The following is a 26,925-nucleotide window of genomic DNA, read 5'->3' on the forward strand; positions in this document are numbered from 1 at the left end:
ATGATTGCTAATCATTCATAATAATTAAAAATGGACACAAACTGATTCAACTTCTGAGATACCATTATTTTAGATAAAGGTTGTACAGAAGACCTTGAACAAAAGGACTTCAACTGATTCAAACAGTTACACTGTGCAAAATTAATTGTCATAAGTAGCATGTCCATATGCTGAGAAATCTGATTTTACAAGGACTTTGAATGCATTTTAATAACTCACAGAAATCCCTTTAGTACCAGATCCCACATTAGTGACAGTAATGATACTAATCTCACCTTAGTAACAAAGAAATGTACTTGCACTAACAACCAGGCCTGTTGGCCGGGCAAACATTATCATGTCCATTTTACAGAGGAGGGAATCAGGGTACAGGGACATGAGCTGAACTGACCATATTCACAAAGACATGGGCAGAACTGCCGGCAGCTGAAGGCAGCTCTTCTGAATCCTGCTGCTCTAAGAACAAGACCCTTCCTTCCTTTCATATGTTAAAATAAGCAGGATAAATCTGATAGATGCCTGTACTTGCACTTTTAGCTCCAATACAGCTATAAAGAACAGATGCTGCATTTCCACACAAAAAAAGTTCATCCAGAGCTCTTAGACAACATAAAATAACTTACATTTCACAACCTGCAGTACAGTAGAACATGAGCCTTAAACACAGCAATTCAGCTACGCTATGATAAATAAAATCACGCTTCTACTTTGGGTCTGTGCAAGTATAAGTTTGATTTGCATAAACCCCTTTCAGGAACATTTAAGTATGTACAAGTATTTTGTAGCTACTCTACAGTATGTACAGTATAATATTTCGCTTTATGTATCTACATCCTGCAATAAAACAATCAAAGAAAAATATTCATTGTCACCAAAAGATAGAGCTCCTTCTTATACTACCAAGATTAACTCACATAAAGAGAAATGTTTTTCCTAGTTACCTAGTTATCCTATGTGTTAAATACAAACAACCAACAGAACACAGTTTAACTGATGGTTATTTTTGTGTGGCACCCATCACAGACAGAAGCTTTGTTACTCTCACGTCAATAAGCTGTTTTATCAATAAAAACCCTTGAGCTGTAATGGCTTGTTTGGCTTCCTAAGAGCTGAATCCGTGATGCAAAAATGTCACACTGACACCTGCACAGTCCCTAGTATGGTATAAGCCAGGACTCTGTCTGGAATAGAAGGTAGCTGACCACCGAAAGGCTGAATTTGTCGCACCTCAAGACAAACAAAATATCAGAGATGAACTGATTTATCAATGTCATGGCATCCCCTAATCCAGTGAAACAGGATTTGGGAATCGTGCTGAGGACAGCTGCCCAAAACTTATGGTCATTCAAAAGATGGTTGATGACCACCACATCTTAGCTCTCTCCGGAGCTAGCAGTGAACCACATTCATTGCTATTCTTCGTGTGCTGGTATAAAGTACTACAGAAAGCATCTGCTTGCCTGATTTATGACTTTTGGTGTCCAAAGCTTATATGGCGAAACTGGAACCTAACTCTAATGCAGGGAGCATTTCCTTCACAGTGCATACATAATTACACAATAATTACATAACACTCATTACAGCAGGGTTAATTACCGGGCCAGGGGTTAGGAGGTGCTCACATGTGATTAGCAGTTTTGTTTACTGTCTGGCCAGGAGATGGCTCCACCTAGCCATGCCCAAAGAGCTTCAGCTTCCCTACAGGCAGAAAGAGGCAGTCAAGAACCCTTTAGGAAAAGGGTTAACTGCTAAAATCTTTATTTGCTATTGGGTTGATGAATTTCAGGGAGTCCTCGATGAGGACTAATTTAAGGCAGCACCAGGGAGAGACAGGTACACAAGAATGTTTGCCCTGAAATCCACTGCTGCTGCCCTGTGACTGTTGGAAACTTTCAGCACACGCGGTTAAACGTCATGGAGCGCTGTAACACAGTTTGCAGGGAATTTCATTAAATACGATTCCACAGACAGGAAAACAGGACTGAAACCAACTGCATTGAATTTAAATGGAATTCAATAACTGCTGAATTACAACCCACATAAATTTCAGTATATGCATTTTACTGAAATAAGAGATCATTCAACAAAAGATTTCACAAGAATATGTTAGAAAAAAGCATATCAACATATGATACATCCACAATTGCTTTATATAGCATAATGTTATTCTTAATAATGCTGTCATTTTGCAAAGTAGAATATTTTATTATATCCATTCAGGAGGCAAAATGTTGAGAAGCAAGAAGCTGCATTTTGTTCTTTGGCAAAATTAGTTCTGTGGGTCAATAAGCAAAACTTTTGTCCAGCTGTGTTCAATATCTGCAAGTAATGGCTTATAAGAACCACAGAGAAGAAACAGAGCTCCTTTCTCAGAGATTTGGTCTACTAGAGCAACCGACTCTTTGCACTCTCTTGAGCTCTCTGAACTCAGAGGGCACTTTTCCCTCCTCTTCACTATAGCCAGCTTTGACTCAAAATAAAACAAACAATTATTTCTGCAAAATTGTTCCTTTGTGTGCATTTTTTCTTCAGAAGTAGAAGTAGAGAACAGGAAGTCCTATCATATCCTTAATTCCATATCAGCACAAACTTCTAGCTTATTCAAAAGTTTATCTTCAAGCCAGGGACTGGCTATATTATTTTTTAAAAAGAAATTATTTTGAGTATAGACATGTGATTAAACTAAAAGTTTTAATGGCCATTAAGCAAGCAACTGTCCATCACTCAAACCTGGCACTACTAGCAACTGACTTAAAGAAACTTCCTCTGTCCCACTCCAACAAGACACAGTTTTGGCCCTGCAACATGAAAGGAATTACCTCAGAAGACTGCAAAAAGGGATAATGGAAGGGTAGTTGAGGCAGAGCTTGGAAAAGTGGCATGCTTGAGACAAGATAATATTACACTATCAGTGAGAGAGAGAATATAATAAGAAGCAAGCCCTACAGGTTACTTGATTCCACTAAGTGGAAAATGGAAAGCTCTTACAAAATACAAAGCACAGCTATAAAACACTCTTCCATACAGAAGTGGAGTGAGACGCCATACGCTAACTCAAATCTACAGCAGCCTGCACAGTTCACACCACCTATTGCAGAAGCGAAGGCCGGAGGTGATGGAGGGCACTTCAGAGCACCGAAAAGGCGCCAGCAGGCTGCTGGCAGGAGCACGCAGCTCTCGTGCGCGGTGCTCTACGCACACCTCCTGCTTGCATGACTGCAGTTCCCCCTTGCAGAGCCCCTTCTGTAGGGTAAGCAACATCACACGGTGAGAGAAGATGAACCGCTATGACCAGCAGATGGGCCAGTTCTGCGACTTTAAACGAGACCATCATCCATCAGTAGTGTTCAAACTGGATCTCGGGCCAAGCAATTTGACTTTCGTGCATTACCTTTAAATCCGTATCTTATTTCTTGGACCATCTCTGATCAATGCAGACACAAATATCTGAATTAAAATGGCAACATACCAGATTCAGGTGCAGCCAAAACCAGTATAGCTAAAACCTGAAGATAAAACAAGAGGAAAACCTAGAATATATTTTTAAAATGGAGATGTGCAAAATTCCACCATTTAATAAATGGGACTGATTGCAATGTAAACTTATAATGTCGTTACGCCCGCTGTGAAACAGACTACTGATAAGCTATTAACATTTCTGACCTCCACCTAATTTAGTCATTTTGGACATCTAATCTAGTCTATGTTTGATACCTGCTAGCTTATCTCCCTCAGAAACTTGACAACACCTTCCAATCTGTGCTGTAATTCACAACAGTTATCTGCACATATAAGAAATATATCTTCATGTGATACACGTTTTGGCATTGACGCTAGCTTTAGCACCCAAGACTACCTTTCATTATGTGAAAAATGACACATTTGACACAAAGTTCTCTTGCTTTTCTCATTCACAGAACATTTATAATATTGGCCTGAATTGTTCTGCAGTATTAAAGTCAATGGTTGCACTTCAAAGTAAGAGAAGAAATGTTTGACATAATATATCTTGATTTTCAAAAGACAATTGTGACTAATCTTTTAATACAGTTTCTCTTTTTTTTTTTTTCCAAAAAACTGCAGTAGTACACTTTCTTCATTTACAAAAGTGATTTATTTCCTCAATAGGGCACGCACACACAAAAAATCCCTTTCACAAGACAGAAATGCAAATTTGTTTTTTTGGAATACTGTCCATTGATTTTCTTGCACTTGTAATGCAAGAGCTCTTCATCTTTGCCCTCCCTGCACGCACCTTGAATGATTATAGTCTTCTATACATTTGCCTTACGATTTCTCTTGCTGGTGGAAACTGCAGTTAAGATTTCTATAGGATCCAAATGACAGCCTAGATTCTAAATACAAAAGGAGATCTTTTAATCTGCTGGATCCTGGGAGCAAAATACCTGTTCTCTAGTACAGATAAGAAGCTAGTAGAAAAATTCTGAAGAACTGACAAGAATTTCTATGATAATCCACACTACAGCCTTTAACACCATTCCTTAAGCCTAAATTCTTCTGTTGACTCCCTTCCAGAACAACTTTTATGAAACACTTCCCTCTTTACTCCCCAAAAAGTTTTCCAGGGCTTCTGTTCAGCTTTTAAGCCCAGTGCTACCAAAAAATAGGGAGTTTCATGCTGGTGAAAAATGACAATGTATGGGGAGGGGGGAAGATTTTTCTATTCCTAATATATAGGTTATCATGAGTATTAAATTTATATATAAGGCTTGCAAATACATGATTTTTTTTTCTCTAGGATGATATTTCCCAGAAAAATATTCAGAATAAAATGTTTGGAATTTTTCAGCAGAAAAAAATGATATCGCCTCAAATGAAACATTTTGCTTTAGCTGACATGGAACATTTTTGAAGTTGAATATTGAATCTTTTAAAGCTGAAACTGAATACTTTGGTTTGAGTGAACCTTTTAAGCCAAAATTGACACAGAAACAGAAAATATCCCACAGAGTTCCAATATGCTACAAGAATTAGCCAAAAAAAAATATTTGGCAAGAGAATTCACTCAGCTATAATTGCAAATTGGAGAATCACTGCCCACCATTCTCCTTTAGTTCTGACTACAATTCTGCATGGAAGAAGGAAATTTATACTCTAAATATAATTAAAAGAGCATGCCACGGGTGGGGGGGAAATCGGGAAGGGAATAAATTAGTACCAGTGTGAGGGGTTTTGGGGGGGGGGGTCCCCCTCAAAGGCACTGCCACCTAGACATTGAGAAGTGGACTAATGCTCCTTTCTGCATGCTGCATGACTCACTCCAGAAATATCATGTTGTAGAGGTACAACAATTTAAGATGCTTCCATCAGATGAAATACTCTATCATGACAACCTCTACTACATCCTTAAACACAATTACATGCCATAAGCCTAAATTCTTGAGTCAGCTCCATTTATGGCAGCCAGCTGGTCTAAAATACTCCTACAAGTTTCAGGTGAAGTATATCAGTGGCACTGAGTGTGTGGAAGACAGTTCTGAATTATCTAAAAGAAAAATGAGCAAACCAAAAATCATAAGGATAACCAAGTCATTAACTTCTAAAGACTCTTCACACTTTCCCATAATTAATAAGGAAACCTAGCCCTTAATCTAATTATTTATTAGAATGACAAGAAAACAAACCGAGCTGTTTGAAAAATCCTTCAGATTTCTGCCATCAACTGAGTATGTGTGTGTTCACACAAGGAAGACAGTAATTAATCAAATTTTTGTCAACTTCATCTTTGACAAAACGCTGATGGCCATTTTAAACCTCACCATTTTAATGGTAATAGTAGTTTACTTCAGCTTCCCAACAAGCACAGGCCCCGTTCTCTTGAGATACCATTACAGCAAGTATAAATCCAATTACTACACAATGAAACTCTCAAAGTCAATAATATATTACAATACGAATATAAGTCTAGTGCATGTTACATACTTGTGCATGTTTTCTTTTAGAAAATAAAAACTTTCATGCCATTTTGAATCATGCCTACATATTACAGTGGAATTTTAAAATTAAAAATATATATGAAGTGAACCATAAAAGGCTGTAAGCTATAGAACAACATAATTCAAGGACGTTCTGTAGAAAGAGAATGTGTTTCATGTGAAAATTTTAAAAGGACATCCTGTAGGAACAAATTATTATATCGAGTGGTCTACAAATAGAGAAATCTGCAGAAATTCATAATGAGAGTAATGATGAATGTACTCAGTGTTCCTGTTAGAGCCAACTGGGCCATTTCACATAATGTCTTAGAGTAAAAACAACCAGGCCTTTATACACTTTATACTACTATTTTTATTCCCCGTTCCACACACACATCTCAAAAAAATAAAGTAAGTATAAAACACCTAGACTTTCAGCTTTGAAACTGCATAAATTTTTGATTTGGTGTTAGTCAGAATCTGACCAGAACCGCAAATTCCTGAAGACAAAATGGAAGCAAGAACAGACCTGGAAAAGGGGAAGGAAAAAGGAAAGGGAGAAATCAGAGGCACACTCAAAAGAAATAGACACATTACATATTTCCTGTAACTATGTAAAAATATTAAAGCACGTTAGGAAAAAAAAGTGACAGAAAATGACAGAATTAAGGTTCCTCGAGCAAATAGGTTTCTTTCCACATTATGTATATGCAACATGTTCCCCTTTTACTCGCATTTTTTTCTTCCCCGTAGAAGGCTACATAATAATATAGCTGCCCTGAGTCAGAGCAGAGCGCCAGCTCGACCTACGCCTCTCACCGAGCGCGCTGGCGTCGGCTGCCTAGAGAAGAGTCTCAGGGACTTTCCACGACAAAGATGCGCTCTGGTTTAATAGTTTCCTGTGGACGTTACCACTTTTCCTTGACCACACCTGCGGACATTTTAGTATTCCCAATATCGTGTCACAGGGAGCCCCACAATTTAACGTGAAGTTGTATGTAACAACCATTCCTTGCCTGTTTTTAATCAGGCTCCACGTGATTTTATTCAATGCTCTTTTGGATTGTAAAAAGCGTGAGCAATTGTTCCCTTTTTACCTTGTTTAGACCACTACGAGTCTAAAGGTCTCCTTCAGGCTCACCTCCTTCTCAAGGCTCAAGAGTATTAATTTGCTCAGTCATTCTTCATACAAGCAACATCCTCTACTCCTGATCATCCTTGATATCCTTACTTGTATCTCTTCTATTTTTACTGTATCATTTCAGAGAGGCAGGAACAAGAACTTCTAACGGTATTTAAAAGGTACGCAAGACTATCAATTTTTAAGGGAGCATAAATACTTTTTTCTGGTTTGTGCGTTATTTTTTCATAGCCATTCCTCATATTGCATTTGCCTCTCTGGTCACCTCAGCATTGAACAGATGCTGTACGGAGTCAGTCATCCAACACCTTTCTTTCCTGAATGATAAGTTCAAATTTAGAGCTCCTCACTTTGCATATGAAGACTGGGAGGAGGGGGTACATTTACTCATAGCTATAATTTGCAGCAAAATGAATTTCATTTGCTGTTTTATAGCTCAGTCCCATAATTTATAGGAACCTTAGGCAATTCTTCTCCTTTTTTTTTAAACAGCTTGAATAACTTAATGTCATCCACACTTCAGTTCAATTTCTGCACATTTTACCCAGATCATTTATGACCATGTCAAACAACGGAGGTCTCTGCGAGACTTCACAATCCTGAAAAGTGTTTGACAGCGAGAGGACCAACCACATCCCTGTCATCAAGGCAAACTTCAGGCCTACAAGTTACAAGGAGGAGGTACTCAACCTGAGAGACCCATGTGCTGGGCCGCGGAGCAGCTGTACACTGGATCACGTGGTGGTCTGCTGCTCCCTCCAGCAGAAGAGTTCACTGACTGCGTCTCAGCACTGCTGTCCCTCTCCCCCACTGCAGATTACAGACAGACCAAGCTGATTTCTCAGTCCCCTCTGCCTGACACAGAGTCCAAGTGTGGAAGAGAGGGAGACATCACAGTACTGGGGCAGGGGGAGCACGAAATCAGGCTCAGGAGAGCAGGTCTCAAACACAGAGCACAAAGCTCCAAATTTCTGACCCTCATTTCACTGCCTGAGGTCAATGAAAGATTCTTTTTCTCCCCATCCTCAAACAATAATAATAATAAACCCCACCAACCAATAAACTTTATGCAGACAATTGGCATAAGCACTTTCTTAGCACTGTTTCTCAAAGTTATATTCAACCAATCTAATACAGGTTAATAGAATGATAAACGTTGGATACATTATCTGTGTGTTAAGCTAAACCTTCAGCTTACACTATAAACACATGTGGACAATGCATATAAAGCAAACAAAAGAAAGCACAGAAAGAGAGGACACCACCAACAGAGAGGTTGCAACATCAGAAACACAACTCTGGAACAACACTCAAAGTAAGAGTTGCACTCGAAACTTATGCCATGTAACTCATCAATATGAGACCTTTCTTTAAGTGACTCCCAGTAAAAGCAGTAAGTATTCAGCAGACAAACACTGTAGTTCTTACATTTCTCGCAATCTGTAAGACCAAAAAAACTACCTAAGATAAGTAAAGCATCTTTGAAAGGGTACAAGAGAGAAAAAAAAATTAAGTAGGCAGAATCAGAGAGCTTGTATTTCATTGTCCCACGTCCCATCTCTGCGCTGCCACATGATTCAACGTGGAGACGGATCATCACATGTGCCCCAATACAAGAATGATAAAAGGTAGGGGAGAGTGAGGCATGAACACCCCCATGACAACACACAGAGTTGTCTCTACCCCAAAACAAATATAAAAATGCAAACCACAAATCACTGTGAAAAATATCATAAGATTAGTTATGAGAAAATCTTACCTGCAACATAGTCACCAAACCCAATGGTAGTTAAAGTGATAACCACAAAATAAATTGCATCTAGTGTGCTCCAGCCTTCTATGTGCTTGAATATAACTGCAGGAAGAGCAACAAACAGCACACAGCCAAATAGTATGAATATTATTGTTGAAATTATGCGAATCTTTGTCTGACTGACATTCCATTTCTATGAAAGAAAGAGAGGGAAGGGGAAAGAGAGGAAACCCACTGTTAATAAAATTGTGCCATTCTGCATAAGCACCTATCGCCCACAACAGTGACCAGTAGGGTTGCTCAAGAGAACAGTGCATTACAATTCCCAGACAATTAGGAAAATCAAAGCAAGATTTGATTTTGAAAGGGTTATCAAAGAAAGCATGTCTATCTGAGGAAACATTTGCTAGCAAGAAATGCAGAGCAGTGCTGGCCTCTTCACTGTGGCTGGATTTACAGTCTCAGTGAATGGCATGTGCAACATTCATAAGTATTAACAGTTGATCATTCTAAAGCTTGGCTTGCTGGGCTACATTTTTGAGTGGGCTTCAAGTAGTGTGTTTGCACCTGACAGGCCTCTGCTTTTTTTTGCAGCTGCAGATTACTGAGTATAATTATTGAATTTTGACCATACAATTCTCCCTTAATTAAATAGCTAGCTGAATAGAACCACAGAAAATAGAGCTAGAAGGGACCCAAGGAGATCATCTATTGCAAACCTGCCTCAAGACAGAATCAACCCCACCTAAGCCATTCCAGACACATTACTGTCTAGACTCTTTAAAGTCTCCAGTGATACAGATTGATGGATGCCTCCAGGCAACACGTGATCATGCTTAACTCTCCTCCTCATCAGAAAGTTTTCCTAATGCCTAACCTACATCTCATCTGCTGTAATTTAAGTCTACTATTTACAGTCTTATCCAAGGCACACAAAGGGAGGTCCCTATTTTTCTCTTTGCAGCAAACTTTTACAAGTGTTTTCTTTCAGGCATCTGTTCTTGAGACCAAATAAACACATTTCTTTCAGATTTTCCTTTCTTCATCTGTCCATTCTTCTTGCTCCATCCAAGAAATATATACATTTCTTTAGATGCAGTGCTCAGAACTAGACATAAAACTGAAGACATCCTAGAGCAAAATATAATAAAAGGATCCTTTCATGTGTTTTACCTCTTTTTTTTATACTCCTATATTTCTAACTATGATGTATGCCTTTACACAGCAGTATAACATTGACCCATATTAGCTTAAGAGCCCTTAGATTCCTCAGAGTATTTCTGCAAAAGTTGTACCTAATCAACTCTTTCCTGACATGTGTATGTGTTATTATTCCAACATACTGTACTTCAAACTTGCCCTTCCTGAATTGAAACCTAAATATTCAGATGGCTTTTCAAATTTTCCAAGATCATTTTGAATTCTAATTCTGTTTTCCAATCTTTTGTTTTCCCCAGCTTGAGGTCATTTCTAGATTTAACAAACAAAAAGCTTTCTCTGTTGTCTAAAGTATTAATGAAAAATTTCAACCGTACCAACATTAGAACAGACCACTACAAAATCCTACTTGATGTGCCTTTCCAATCTGACAGTGAAACACTGACAATTTCCAAACCATACAGTTTTCCAAAGAGTCTTCCATCTATCCAAGCACTTTAGTTCAAATTTAAGGAAGCAAGGAATTGCACAAAACTGGAAACTTCCATAAAAGCAGATCAAAAATGAAATCAGAAAAGTGTTTGACTATTCGTGATATATATTTTCTTGTATTTTAGTGCCAAGGGAAACTTTTAAGGTCAGCAAGACCAAAGTCCAGCTCTTGTAACCCAAATCACAGTAGTAGCTCAAGTTATTGGAACATCAGATTCCTCACACTGAGGTATCAGTGTCTCCCAGGCCCTTTTTCGGGGAGCCAGTAAATAGAGCAAGCGTTTCAGATTTCAATATATAGATCAGTGTTTTCATTCGAAGATGGACAATAAATAGACAAGGGCAAGTTGCTGGGTTTTTATGTTGGGGGTTTTGTTGTGTGGATACGTCCATTTAAAAGAGAATCATCCCTATGAACAATGAGGTAAATTATATAAATAATTGGTCTCAAACCTGCAATTTTAAATGAAAAATAAAATGTAGTTATAATAGAAAAGTAGAAAGCATAAGTCAAATGTTCTCATGGAATGTTTTTGCCATTTTTAGCCAATTCTCAATGCAAATGGACGTGATCCGCCAATAACTTGTCTGGATTTGAACTGCTGTCTCTGAGACACCCTCTGTCTCGTGCCTTCTTAACATCTTTAAAACTTGTGTTTTATCTATTGAATAAGACTACTCAGCACAGCCCCCGCTTGCTTTGCATCAATATAAAGCCATGGCTGACCCTTCCTATATAGAAAAACAGTGTCCTGCATGTTACACATTACCACTTGTTGCAGAAAAGTAATCCTCCTAAAACAGTGCTGATGCAAACAGCTACAAATTCAGGCTGCTTACTCAGGATTCTGTGAAATGTTGTATGAGAGATAAGTGACACATCAGAAGACAAATGCTATTTCATACACGCTTTTTAGCTCAGTTGGAGTGTGGTGCTGCTAATGCCAAGGTTGCGGGTTCAATCCCTGTATGGGCTAGGCTGAGGGTTGGACTAGATGATCTCCAGAGGTCCCTTCCAACCTTACTATTCTGTGATATCTATGATAATAGTAACGCCTACAATGTTTTTATTACAGGTTACTAAAGCACTTCAATAATTAGTTTTATTACATTTTGTGTCACTTATTTCACTATATTTCAAAAAATCTCAGTAAATACATTTTTAATAACTATTAGTTAAATACAATCTTAATAAGCTTTTCTGATGCTAAATTCAAACCAGTGCTTGTGAAACTAAGAGACTGCAAGTAAAGTAATGAAGCACCTCTGCTAGTCAAGGCATTTGGTTGTTAAGGACTGGCTATGGCTTAACCTTACTGATATCTGCACAAGCCTATAGTATTTGATGGGTCTCTTCTCTTCACTGGGACTGAAGCTGTGTCACTTCACATGGAACAGTTTAAGATCCATATGCCAAAGAAAATTTAAAAGAGCATAAACCTCTAGGCTTGACCAAATGGAAGAGACAGAGGACGCTTTCCACTCCAGAATGTCATACAGCCTCGTGGGAGAACACATGGGTAGGAGCAGGAGTCCAGGGGTGGGGAAGCACCAACAGGTTCTGCACCATCAAGGCTGTCCTGCCTCTGTGAATGGCCGAAGCTTTAATAACCTATAGAACTCCAAATCTGGACACAGGAGTCCTACAGACTGTAGGTATTTCCCCAGGTAAGATGGCATCTGAGTAGGGATTTTGAGAATTGTGATTTTAGATTCAGAAACCAAAGGGCTTCTGTGAGCCAACTCAAAGCAGCAGCAATGATTTCCATGTTACTCCTGCAGCTCCACTCTTTCATCTCTCTGTCAGATATCCCCTTTCACAGTCTATACTTACAATCCTTAAAGGCAAACATCATAGCAAGCTTAGGAGTATTCTAAGAGCAAAGCAAAAATGAACAAATTGTTTTGGATCTCATTGCTCCTCCTAATCATAATTACTGCAGCAAATAACCTGTGAATTTTTGACATGTTGAACCTCACCCAATTCTCAAGTGACAATGTTCAATAACATGCTCAGATCCGGTAAAGTTCTTCCTACCTTTTGCCAGATATCTGGTTATAATGATGAGCTATGTCCCATTTGCTGTATTTTCCACCTAATTTGTTAAATTTAGAACAACCAGTAGCATGAACAACAACGCAGGCAGCATACTCACAACAAAGGTATCTTCAACTTTGGCAATTCCTTTTCCAAAGATTGTTCCTAGTTGATCTCCAACGCCAGCCAACAGAAAACCAAACAGAGGAATTCCCAGTAAGGCATAGATGATACAGAATATCTTTCCACCTTGTGTGCGTGGTGAGATGTTTCCAAAGCCTAAATTGCAAACAACTTCAGATGTTTAAAAAGAAGTTACATATATTAAAGTATACATTTTAAGAGGAGTGCCAGAACAGAACAGTTGCAAACAGGTCCTTCTTGGTTAATCATGTGATACAATGAACATTGTGAAAAGTAAATGAAAGCATATGTCATATGAAGCATTTTACTCTTTGAAGTAAAATTTAAGTATTGCACAATTCACCACTTTTTTTTTCAATATTGTATATTATACTGTGGAGAAGAAAAACTCTGTCATTAGACTATCTTCAGTATAGAAATAAATTCTTAACTTCCTAGAAATGACAATTTTCCTGATCTATTACATGCAGTTAATACCAATTGGTTAAGATCTGCCTTAGCTTCTGCTACCCGGAAACGTGTATTAATGGATTTATAATCTGCAAGCTGCACTACTTGGAAACATGGAGCAATTTTCTTTCAGATGGGCTGCTTTGCCAAAGGAAATAACCTGAAATAAGCCATTTGAATGACCAAAACGAGGATTTCGGGTTCCTTCAGTGTTGTAGATGTAAAGTTTAGAAAAATAATTTATAGTTAATGGTTCTGTCCATTTCAAAATGTGAATCATTTTTTCTTAAACAACAGTTAGTGATGATAAAAACACCCTGTGTATGCGTAAGATAGTTGCTCCATTTTAAAAGGAGATCAAGGTAAAACCCAAAGAGCATAGGCTCTATTCATCTCTGAAATGCCTTCAAATGCATTTTCCAGGACTGGTATCAGCAGTTTGGCCAATGTCACACAGGAAAGACATGGCAAACCCCATAGACAGGTTTCACGAGCATCAGTTCTTTTAATTCAAAAGGTTTTCTCCTCCCAAGAATCATTCACATTCGGAAGGAGCAGTAGCTGGGGGAGTAATAGCAACATCCCACCGCTTTCAACTTTACTTCACTTTTTAGCACACTGAAGTGCACTTCCAAGGAGGCCAGAGGGAAAGTTTGTCAGAAAGACAGTTTATTTTCCATGGAGAAATTAAACAAAAGCTTTTAAAAAACAGTATTTATATAGAAAAAAATAACTTGTAAATAAAAGAGCAAAATATTTTAGCAAGCAGTTGTGACAATTTGGTTTCTCAATGTTTGTCTTAATATGAAAGTTTTCAATAAAAGATACTTTCCATATACACACAAAAATCATTCAATGAAAATCCAATTTTCCACTGAAAAAGAGCTTATGTAGGCAAATTTTATCAGCTCTGTTGACAACTTGCAATGTCAGTTTTCTTTTAAAAATAGCTTAGTATTTACTCCATAATGCAAAGCACATTTAACGAATGTCTTAACTATTTACCTGAATTTGTTTTTCTATTTTAAGCATGTTGGTTTCATACAAATATAGATTTTCATCATGAAATTTATGATCATATTTTTTGTTCTGCTCTCATATAGGTAAGCCACAACTAAAGCTCTGTGTCAAAAGTACCTTTTACTTTCAGTACTCAGGAGACAAAATTGTCCCTCACTCAACTTTATTAAAGAAAAAAGAAATCACATTGGCAACGCATTTCACTCCCAAGCTATTTTGCCCCAGTGTCTGCTGCTTCCAGGTAATAATCACGCAAACAATAAAAGCAATGGTATGAAAGAGTTCAACTGGGAAAAAAAAAGATGTTGATATTAAAATTTCCCTAAAATCATGAGCAACAAACCCTTCCAAAACAAACATAGAGGACAAAATTACAAGGAACATCAGCACATACAGGTCCTGGAGTCCTCCAACTTTATACACCCTCTCTGCAGTAATATCATGAAAAAAAGAAAAGTTTTATTCAGTGAAGTGGAACACAGTTACAACACCTTTACTATAACATAATATTCTTCCTTGAGCCAGGGCTAAAATTACTGATGATTATGATTCAGGAAATTTCAACTCCACTGAGTTCACTCTGTGCCTTCATGTGCCAAGCAAAAAAGACCCTTGAGTTTTAAAATAAAATTATCTTCTGTTAACTCATCACAAAACAAAGGGACAAACAGATCCAAGCTACTCTGTTTTCATAAATATGTCTGGGTATGCAACAACAGGAGTCTGAATGGTTGCCAGCTCGTAATTCTTGTGGGGTCTTAATACAATTCAGAATCAGGAGTCTGGATACATCAGATTTATATAACTCAAAACTATGAGTTTGGGAAACAGCTCACCCCCAACCCCATAACAAAAATGTAGTGTCTCCTAATGGTGAGAAAATATCAGTCTAACCAAGCACAAGCCAGGGAGTCAATTTTACTTGTTTAACTTTTTATGAAGCAGACTGACTTTTTCCTTGCATCCCTTCACTATTACAAAGACAACTGTTGCTGCAGCATACTTCTTATCTGCTAGTAATCATTATGAGAAGAAGTTGTTCACATTCAGCTCTATGTATTCGCATCTCTTAAATTAGTCATATTTTGCTTGAGAAAAGTATGGTCCTTCACTGCTATTCACACAAATTTTTGTTTTTCATCCTGAAAAGTGACAAATGCTCTTCCACCATATATGACAAAGGTGGTCTTGTAATATTAATCATCCATTAAAAAAAAAAAAAAAAACTCATGCACACATTACTGGATAAAAGAAGCAGAACAGTTTCTCTCTCTCCAGATGCTCCATTCACTTAATTCAAACCATGGCCCTTTCATGATATTACATGTGCTTTAGTGAACTGATCTACCAAGGGGTTTCTATCAGGTATGAATCATTTTTCCTACAGTGTCATGTTTCATAACAGTCTGCTGCTGTGCACCACAGCCTATTCCGAGTTTCACAGATTGTCCCTATATCCCATCCCTTGGTTCCTCCAGTGATAAGCTATGGTGCATCATTCATGGAATGGGAGAAAGAAGTGTATTTATTTTTCATAGAGTTGATTTAAGTCGTGAGGGTTTTGCCTAGAAGAGCATTCCTCCTTCCTTAGGAAGCCAGCAGAATTCCTGACAGGAGCACGAGGCCACGGGCACGCCATTACACCTCTCCGAGGACCGCGCTGCTCCTCCGCGCTCGCCGGGCAGCGGCCTGCGGTGCTGCTGGAGTCGCTCCCCAGCACGATGCTGCCGCTCCCCAGCTCCCGCTGCTGCTCCAGCGGCCAACGCAAAGTCTGTGCAGGGCACTCCAGTTCACCGTGAAGCCCCCAGGCATCAGCCACAGCCACGCTTTGCTCTTCCTCCTCCTCGCTCCCTCCAATAGCTTGCCCCACAGGGACTGGGGCAGAGGCTATTTGTGGAGGCACGTGCTCCTTATACACAGGCTGCCACAGGAGCTCAGCTATTCCCTGTCACTTCTGTCCCAGGTAGCTTTTCCCTTCTCCTGGCTTCAATATATGGGTAGCTCCTAGAACCAATCAGTTCACCACTGGAACCAATATTTGAGTATCTGGAACCAATATTGCTTTTGAACATGGAAACAAACAAAGTATCTGATTTAAGCTAGCTAAATACATTAGAAACTTCCCCTCGAAGAGCTGTTAATCAACCATATCTGCAACAAAAAGTTTACAGCATACAAAGTTTTACTTCCAGAACTGGGTCAGTTTTGCCCACAATAAGGTCAGAGCCATTTTCAGATTCTCCATCCCCAAGGCACTCTCCATCCCCAATGCATCTCACAATGCACTCTAGGAAGCACAATTTGCCTCCTAGTTTCAACAAATCCCTTCCCTGTCCTACTGAAGGCTCCACATCCCTTTAATACCAAAGGATTTTGTGCATTTAGAATATCTTGTCTCTGACAGGCAGCTGTGGACAAGAAACATATTTTTAAAAGGAGCTTCCAGTAATTTGAGTGAATTAAGAATAAAAAGATCCTTATAACTACATTGTAAATAACTGCTCCATTCAACAGAATAATATATTCATGGCTTCAGCTCCTAACTCCTTAGAGCCTCCAAGATCCAAACCACATTCTTCTTACAGGAACCTCAGTCACATCTTGGGTTGGCTATATAGGCTGAAGCAAAGGTAAGCTAGATGAAAAAATAAGAGATGTGAATTATTTCTGATTTTTACTTCTCTCATTTCTCTGATATATTTGAGGATGAAAATGTCTAGTATTTCCATCTGAAATAGGCCACTGTTGAGCAGAAGTAAGTTACTCCGCACTGACTACAAACAGATTATTGGCTTTGAGTAAAGCAGAAATTGTTTCAAGTTTCAATTTCTAGTTGTTTTTCCCTACAGCAAATAATAGTTTATATTGTAAATACGAAAAGTTTGAGATGTCAGAAATTTTCTCATAGCATTGACAAAATTCACTTTTGTTCAGGTGTATAAAAAAGACTGCATTCAAGCAGTCATAAAGATTAGCAATTAATTTCAAAAAATTAATTTATTTTTCAAGTAAAGACTATTTTTGCTTTCTGGTTAACAGTATCTCAGTCTTTCAGAAAGCTCTTCTAGCTCTTCTGCATTTTCAAAGCATAGTTAGAAGAATAGAGACTCCAAATGAATATATTTTAATGGAGAATATCTAGACAAAGCAGGGCATCTACTGAAACTAGGTGGCTGCAACCAAGTATTTCTCACGCAAGAGACTACGGGTACTTTTGAGAGTTCTGGGACCAGATTTTACTTGCAAACTGACTGGAAAAGGGTGTCATCACTTACAATTCATTTATATCAAACAGCTCAAGTGGGATTGAAAAGTCTGGGGAAGGTTCTGAACATTTTCTTTCCAAACAAGAAAATGCAGATTCAGATGTCAGTAAATGTTTTCTTACAGTTTTTGACACATCTCAGATTACATAAAACATCATTTATCAGGTAGCACAGTGAAAAATTATACAAAAATATATCATATACTTTTAAATACAAGAAACTAATAGAAGACATAGGTTTGGATATGTGGGCAATTTATTTATCCTTCAGTATTAACCTGCTGCATATTTGGTGAACATATGCATTCTTAATTACTCAAAAACGTGTGAAACGGATTACAGAAACTTGACGTTGTCAAGGCTGCATGAAAACAGAAGAAATGCTGAGCTCCTTACTGCTTCTGGAGCCGTGAGGCTGGAGCCAGGGGACCGGCTGCCCACGCTCATCCCGAGCCACCGCACGGCTGCGCCTGGGTTACACGTAGCTGGTGGTGATACTGCCGCAGGTTCATACCCATCCTGACTATGCAGCTCAGTTACAGTGATTACCCTTTCCAAAGGGCATGTGTGTGTTTTGATACTAAAAGTCATATTGATTTGAAGAGATCAAAAGATGCTTTCTCCAGGCCCCAAGGAACTACATGATCAGATCTGTATGAAAGGTACCTGGTTGTATTTCTGGTAGCTAAGAGATTCCCCCCCCCCCGCCTTTCAAGCACGGTTTGGGCTCAAAAGGTTAGCATTTAAATATACATTTGCTCATCAGTGCAAAGACAAAGATACACACTCATTCAAAGATAAATTCTGATACTCATTTTAGCATACATAAAGGTCTGGGCACAATCATCAAGTAAAAAGGCAATATATGTACCCATACCAGCTGTGTGCAAATCTGCATATACTGCAGAAATCCAAAAATTTGCATGTTTACATTCACTGGGCAGAAATGACTGTTTTTACACTGATCCACTTTCCTCTGCACAGCTCTGTCCTACACACCAAGACATGACATGCTTCTGTGCTCCTGTACCATATACCTATGTATTTACAAATAAATACCTCAGGTTTTTATATGGCCCTCGTTAGCATAGCATAAGGACATTTTCAGTCTTCCATGTGCCTTATCCTCCCAACGTTGTTCAGTAGCTGGAAAACTCCTAGCTCCCCTTTTTACAAGTGAGTAACTGAAGCAGCACAAGAAGGAAAGTCCAAAATTCCCCATAGCATTTCAGCCCCTAACTTGTACTGAATCTTTGGCTGAGGACTACACAATTAGATAACTGCCCTTAAGGAGGGAAATTTTGTCATCTGAATTCCTTAGAGAACCTTAGTCAAACTAACTTGTCCAAGACCCCATTGAAATTGCTAGTAAATACTTGTATCAATGGACTCTTTCTGTCAGGGCACATACACGTATGTATGCGCGTATATTGAGATATACGGCACAAGTGAATTTAAAGGCTGAATAAGGAAGAAGACTATTTGTAAATTTGAATCCCCTTGTAGCAGAGCACATACTATTTCTACATTACATATACACATAAATCCTAACACACCTGCACATACAAGCCATTTTTACAGCCATTTTCATAATTTTTACAGGCAATAACAATTTCCATAGCCATTGTTCATAAGCTATGGGCATTCTTTTACAAGTTAATTCTTCACGCTTACAAAAGTGAAAGTACAGCTAGGAAAAACTAAATACTTCTCTATACACGCAAGTGAGAAACTTGCTGGAGGGACCTTACTGAAGGAAGCACCCTGTGCAACGAGGTCAACATACCTCTGTTTCAAACTCTGGTCTGTTACGAAACAGTCTGAAAAATCCATCTTAAAAAAGTTGGGCATAATTTTCTTACCAATCACTATTGCTTCTAGAAGCCTGTGAATTCTCTTAATAGTTCTAAGAAAGATGTTGTCAGGTAATACTGCGATTAACTGAAGTTGATTGCTGAACACAGTTCTGCCTTTTGGTATGATATGGATTCCAGCCTACAAAATTCTGACTTTTATTAGCACTATTCCACAGTTCAGCGTTAGAACAACGCCAATACGTTATTTGAAGGTTATGATGCTCTGGCTCAAACCTGAAAAAAAGGCATTTTTTAATAAAGCTCTTCCTTGCCAAAAGGTAGAACTTTTTCTCATCCTGCTTTTCAACTTCAAGTAAAAACATAGATTAGTATTAATAAAATGTGTAGTATTCAAGAATTGACAAAACAGAAGTCTGATCTGCTTTCACTGGTTTCTTTTCATTTGTATTCCGTGGGAGTAGTAATCAAATCAAAACAGCTTTTAAAAAGAACAGGACATAAATATTCATAGAAAGCAAATTCCCTTTGAGTCAAACTGCTATGCTGGAGAGGTGAAGGAATATTTTAAGGAAAATCTCAGTATGGGTCCAGAAGCCACTGCAGTATTCAGTAACTCACGTTCAGTTGCCAAGGCAATTTCTGAAGGAACTGGGTAATAACTGTTAAAAGCCTTTTAAAAGCTTAAACATCAATTCAGATAGCTCTGCCTCCTGGTACAGGTTCTTCATTTCATTCAGCTGTCACATTGCCCAGTGAAGAATAACTACCTCCCAACAGTAGTTGGGACTTTCTGTCCCTTTTTCAGTTATTTCTTTTCTGCTGTTTTTGTTATTATAAGTTGGATTTGGTTTAGCTCCAATTTTAGCAGAATGAGATCAGCTCCAAAACCTAAAAACACCCACTATTTTTTCCTCCTTTACTAAGATTGATACGTGGCAACAACGCGCTTGGCTAACGCAGCTAGCAAAAAACAAGTGTACTTTAAAGAAAAGTTAATAGTTCAGAATACAATGAAACTTCTACTACTTATGTGTTTACACTTGATAAGAACATATCAAATACAACAAAAATGCCACTCATTCTGCAAAGTCATCAACAGTCTTAGCATATAAAATACATTGACACAGATTGTCCACAGAAAAACGAAATTTGAGTTTTAGATCTACTGACAAAAACGTTTACTTTCTTACAACTTACTAAGAAAGTAAATTCCTGACACTGCAACTTTAATAGAGAGTTGAAATAGTTTATTTCTAGAGTTTCTGGGGCTTTCTTTTCTTTAGCACCTTTCTTTTTTGTTCCTTATAAGTAACTGAAGACACAGTTTCATTTGGATTCTTGTTCACAAATAAAGCAATTTTTAGTGACAGCTAAAGCTAGCTCTCGCTAACCTCTGTTCTAAGTACACTTGTTTTCCAGCAAAGTTAATCTATACCCAGCCTGCATGTTTGTCTTCCTTACAAACAATAAAACGTGGCAAAAATGTTAGTAAATTAAAGACTATGGCAGACTTACAGTGACAAATGAAAAATGCCCAGATAAAACACTTGGTCTCCACTGCTTGCCCTGTCTTTCTAGCAGCATGACTATTGGCAGAGGTGAGAACATCCAGTCTCTTCCATGAAATACGTCCTTGGCCACCACAGTTTTCAGCTTAGATATTCTCTAAACTGGTTCTAATTTCAGTGAAGTCACATTCAAGACAAACTAAAAATCTCATAATGCTACAATCACATTTCTAAAAGAAAGGGTTCCAAGGATTTTTATTTATAGAATTTTCTTTAAAAAAGACAATGGAGAGAAATTTTTGAGATTCACCATCAAATATCTGGAAGGGTGAGGTCAGTCACCTATTTTTCATTTTTAATTTCTTAATTATAAAGACTGCTTCTACCTGCAAAGACTAATATTGGAATCTTAAACAGGGAAAAAGATTATCCATCATGTATAATAAGTTCTGATTTCATAGTTTCGCTTTTAGCTATTTGTATGGTATCCCTGATTTAACAAAGCAAATAGATATATGCTTAACTTCAAACATTTGAATTCATCTCTATTCAGTAAGTATTTAAGTGCTGAAAACATACACATACCGTTAATATATACGCCTGCAAAGACGAAAAAACACATACAAATTTTACCAAATGAAATCCTAAATAGATTTTTCTGTTGATTTTCAAGTTTTGTGATGTAGCAGAAATCATGATCCTGGAAATCATGCTGTCAGAAGTTCTCTTATTTCCCAGAACTTGACACAGTACATCAGAAATATCTTCTGTTATAATGGTCTTATCTCAGCAAGTGAACAAAGTGCAATTAAAGGACTGCAAATATATTTAAAATCCTTCAAAGAGGCAATAATTAATTTCCTGCTTCCATAGATGGCATTTTTTTAGTGGCTTAGTTATGTAGGCGTATGGGTTATATCTCTGCAGTAATTTAGCTTCAATGGAGGGCAGCACAACCCGACCACCGTGCTGCTCACCAGCCCTCTACAGCAGTGGTGGTCACTCAATGCAGCTGCCTGTTTTCATTCAAACCCCTTGGTAAACTGAGCATCTGAGTTCACAGTGGAGATTCCCATTTAATTCTTTGGCAAAGACGAGTCCAGAGATGAGGATATTTGGGAAGGAATAAACTTCTTGAAGGCTTGTGCTGAAATTCCTAATAGAACAGTAATTGAATATAAAATTGTCACCCTCTGCATGATGAAAGCCAGAAAGAAGATTTGTGTCCAGTAGTGCAAAATAAGCTCCCAAGTTTGTGTTTTTAGTTATCCTAAAACACTTTGGTTTTACATGCCATCCTGCTTTTGAAAAAAGCCAACATGATCAGCAGACACAAGTGTTAAAAAAAAAAAGAGAGAGAGAGTTGCAATTTTTCTTGAACATGCAACATTCTTGAAAAATGCAAAATGGGGATAAAATATTTCATGAGACAGAACAAGTCTTTCAGTTAAAGGACTTAGTAGTCCTGCCTGTCAGGTCACAGAGGGAATAAAATGAACGTGTACACAAAATAAACCATACGTAAAAGTATTTTTCAAACATTATTTTACCTTTTCTCCTACCCTCCAAAAAACCCTGAGTTTGAACACAAAGAGCTAGTTAATGTAAACCAATCCATCTGACTCCATAAAAATACCTCTGCCAGTAAACGTTAAGTAGCTTCTCCCTTTTTATCAAGGGCATTGTATCTCTAAACAGAAAGACAAGGAAAACTATTTCCTGAATAAAATGATATTGTTTTTCTCCTATAAAACATTAAAGCATATAGAGATATGGAACAGCACAGTAGGTATGCAATCTAAGGACACTAAATCTTAATGACATTAGAATAGCGCTAGTCTAAGAATCACAACAGGACATCTATATTGCTTTCTTTTCATTCAGTTTAAAGAAGGTAATTAGAGTAACTATTTTTTACCCAAGTATGCAAACAAAATACTATTTCTCCTATTTAATTCATATGGAAGTATCATGGAAGAGATTACTACTCCCAGGACTTCCTAAAGCAGCCAGAATGGAACCTAGTTGGGACCAAAACTGGGGAAAAAGCAGATTTTTTAATCTACTAATAAAGTCTAAATTTGTTGACACTATAATTGTAGGATGCCACTGGACACCATTCATTCAAGAGAACACCATAAATCTCCGGTTGTAATACAATTTTGTAGGAAGTAATTAAGTTATTGCAAATTAAAGCCTACAGATTTTTATCTTGGTTTTAACCACAGCTTCCTTCTGTGGGCCAGAAATACATGCAAGATGGGTCTGGGTCAGTTTGATATCTCACAGTTTCATTTGTAGATACAAAAATGGAAAACAATTTGTTTGTTGTCATTTTGTTTTCTCAGCGTAGCTTTGTGACTTTTGGTAGAAAAAGAACCATTGGATAAAGTCTTTATTAAAAAAAAAAAAACCATACAAATAGGCCACAAATGAATGAAAGCTAAACTAGCACATGCCTATTCATATTTCCAGAGATTCAGTAGGATTTATTAGTGTAAATCTTTTGTTTCCTTTCTTTAAGTGACCGTGTATGACTTACGATAGTTTTCACTGGCATTCTACACTTTTCCACACCAGAAAACCTTTAAGTCACTCATTCGGCTAATAATACACTCATGAAATCTCTACTGAATCCCAGGTGTTTAAGCTGAAGTCAAAAGAACTGAAGCACATGGTAATTTTCCCCTGAATTGGACCACAAAATTAGCTGCGTCTGTAGTTCAACATATATCAGTTCCAATCAAAAGGATAAAACTCTGGGATCTACGGGCTCTTCTCACTACAGATCCTGAAATCAACATAAAGTACCACCTTATCATTCAGATCACAATATAAAATGCATTCTTCTGTGCAAGCCATCATGCAAAAAATTGGAACATCTACTTACAGCAAGAATTATAAATGAATGAATGGCAATAGGAGCTCTCCCAGACAGAATTCTGGGCATTTTAGATTACTTATATGGTAGCTAGATACGACAGTGATACGTACATTGAAATGCATTAAAATGGTAAATATCGAGACTGATTTTTTTTCTCCAAATATTTCTATGTAAACTTAAACTCATACTCTAAAGTAGTATGTTCAGAATGGTCAAAATAGGTAAGACAGACTGAACAGAAATAAATCTTGAAAATTGAGGAAATGCCTATGGATGAAACTTGCTCTAAATGCACTCTTCTGATAGAAGAAAATGCTTGCATATGCCTTCTAGATGAAGGCACAGAAGTAAAGTTGAGTAATCCAACACTACTTTTAATTGAAATAGCCCTTAGGAAAATAAGCAGGCTTAGGAACCACATGAAGTCAGCCTTAGAAAACAGAGAATACACAGAAATTCGTGGAAGCAATAGGTTACTATTATTCTGTTCATAAAACATACACACATTAAAAAAAATGAATTAGGTACAACACACGCGCCTTGCCTTCCTGTTACTCATTTCCAGAAAATTGCCCAGACACCAGCTCAAAGTAAATCAAGGTGCTCCAGAGATACATTAACAGCTACCTTTATGCATGTAAATTGATATAATTATTTAGGTAAGGAATAGGAGCCTTTCCAAAAAGATATTAAGACTAAGGTTCAAACACTTCAAACATGAACCTCACAGTAATTTTTATGAGATAATCTCAAAAGGTAAATTATTTTTCTAGAGAGAAGTATATTTTTCAGATACATGAATTGATACACAAATAAAGTTTGGATTATTTTAGCTACACATTTAAGAAATTTTCTATTCAGTTATCTTATGAACTGATATAATGTCCCTCCCAGTTCTCATAGCACACAACATACTGTAAACTACAAATAATAGCATTGAATATTACAGAGTAGAAGAGCTATTCTATATATCACAATTCTTTCCCTGTACTTTTTTTTTTTTTTTAATCTACTGCATATGACTAAGGCCACACAAAGCTACCTCCTCCATCCTGAAGAACAGCCTACAGATGCTCATTTTCATATATTAGAAGATTTTTGAAGAAAATTATAAATCTGATGTCTGCAGTGGAGGAACACAATCTGGCTTAACAGATGCTGGTATGGAGGGTTTTTTTAGTGCAACCTCTATCTTCAGTCAAAAAACACAGGGTGTACCTCAGCTGTGCCATACAACTCCATACTCAAACTCTTAGAAAACACTGTAGAGCTCTAAAGCTTCTAGTACAAGGCCAGTCTTTCCTCCAGCAACTGTCCACCATTTTGATGACCTGTGAATCTAGAAACTACCACACAAAACGAACACTCACTCGAACAATTTACTCCATAAAATACAGGAAGTTAACCAGTTCCACATATGAATGTCCTCAAAACTAGAAATTTTGTCCAGTCAGTGTGTCCTCTTTGCACACTACAGCATTTAGCCAACAAGAATGAACAGAAATGAGTTTGCTCATTAGGGCATTTTAGATTATTTTAGGATGTAGACGTACTTGCAACTATGATGGAAGACTAGGTTACAGAAACTGGGCAAGTAGAAAAGAGTGAAGTTCTAAATCAAGTTTTTAGGATTGGACCAAAACAAAGCTAAACATTTCTCAAAGTGATCAATACTTCTCTTTTAACATCTCCCTCCTTTTACCCCTTACTGCTCTCAAGCTCATTTGCAAACATACTCCTGCAGAATTATTGCCATACCTTGGCATCGCTTAGCATATATTTGTATAATTCAGAGCTCTAAGCTGCATAGACACTCTTAGCATTTGAACAGTCCTGTAGTGAGATTAATTAAGAATATAAAGATAACACAACTTCTACCCTTAAGAGCTCTATGATGAGCAAAATCTGCTATTTAAATTTCTTCCATGTTATCCATGCTCAACAAGAGAGCTAGACACTGCTAACTCCGTTTTTACTCTTCAGGGAAGTCAACTGAGGGTCCCTCTTGTAAAGGAAAATGACCTTCTTATAAAAGCTGTAGAATTGTCCTGTATAGCCTTGCTCTAACCTTGCTAGAACCTTGCTCAGGGCTCCAAAACCACCTTAAAAAAAAAAAATCACTCGGAGATGCTACACTAAACTCAAGGGGACTGAAAACTTAATATACATCCCAGGTGACTTCTAGTATCACTCACACCAAAAGTCTTACCAGACAGTCAAGCACACCTGCCAGTCAGGAGCTGTTTTCTTTTATTGTCTCCCTCATTTTATGCCCTACCGCTCTTCAGCTGATTTGCAAACATACAGATCTCAATTATTGCCATCAGTTTGCATGCTGTGGTAACAAAGAACAAAACTGCAGAACACAGAGTGCCACAGGACCCTCTTGCACCAGATGGGGCCAAATCAGGGAGGGCAAAGAGGAGGAGGACCAAAGGGATCATCACATTAATACCACTAAGACACCAGAAGTTTCCAGGTCACAGAGTTTTGGTTCAGCCGTTTGGCTGTGAAACCTTCCATTACCCCATTCAGACTGGAACTGCAGCCCCCTGAGGTTATAACTCAGTGTCTGTTCATACACCAGTTGAAGGAATCATTCATATCATCCCAGAGAGACAAATACATCCAATGGGCATGATACCACAGTTACCAAGGTATATCACCCATATGAGAAGTAACAACTCAAACAAGGAGATCTTAAACATGCAATTTACATATGACAGACCTGACTTCTCAGAGCTGGTTAACTGAACTCAAATTAATATAAATCTCTGCATAAGCAAAGAAAAAAGTGAACATGTTCACTTGTCAAGAGGTGGGAACAGTAATGGAATATTGAAAAGTACAGCCACACACCGCTTGTAGATATTTATAAACATACACAGATATTTAAATGACTGTGATGCAAATACATATCTGTAAACATACATTCATATCCATATATATATATATATTATTTGTACATTTAGAGAGTAAAAGAAGCTAATGGCATACAGTTTTTCTTACATAATTCTTCACAGCACATGGATGAGTCATAATATTGTAGCCAAATATCAAGAAGTCTTCACATCCCCACATACAAGGCTTATTCTTCTGTAGGTTTTTATGTGCTTCAGTTAAGTTATTTTAACCCCTGCTAGCTCTGAGCAAGGTCAGGCAAGTTATGGGAACACTGCAGCTGGTGTACAGCGTAACTATCAGGAACTAAATTGTTCCACTTCAGAACGAGCAAGAGAAAATCCCTGAAGCCTGAAGTGCAGAAGTGTCTTTGTAGAGCGGGCTCTGCCACCTGTCTGCTCTGTTAGCTGGCATAGCA

At 37.8% G+C, this 26,925-nt stretch overlaps 1 protein-coding gene across 1 annotated transcript in view; it reads right to left on the bottom strand.

The window, feature by feature from the left end:
- Positions 1-26,925, bottom strand: part of KCNK2 (potassium two pore domain channel subfamily K member 2) — a gene marked incomplete at its 5' end in the record, with an annotated part of 73,218 nt that overhangs the window by 14,496 nt on the left and 31,797 nt on the right. Inside the window, 2 exons of the mRNA XM_062573567.1 lie at positions 8,837-9,023; positions 12,637-12,797. Of these exons, the coding sequence (XP_062429551.1) occupies positions 8,837-9,023; positions 12,637-12,797 (348 nt within the window). The remainder of the gene's footprint in view (positions 1-8,836; positions 9,024-12,636; positions 12,798-26,925) is intronic.

This window comes from Rhea pennata, chromosome 3, assembly GCF_028389875.1.
Source record: "Rhea pennata isolate bPtePen1 chromosome 3, bPtePen1.pri, whole genome shotgun sequence".
Classification (NCBI taxonomy): Eukaryota; Metazoa; Chordata; class Aves; order Rheiformes; family Rheidae; genus Rhea; species Rhea pennata.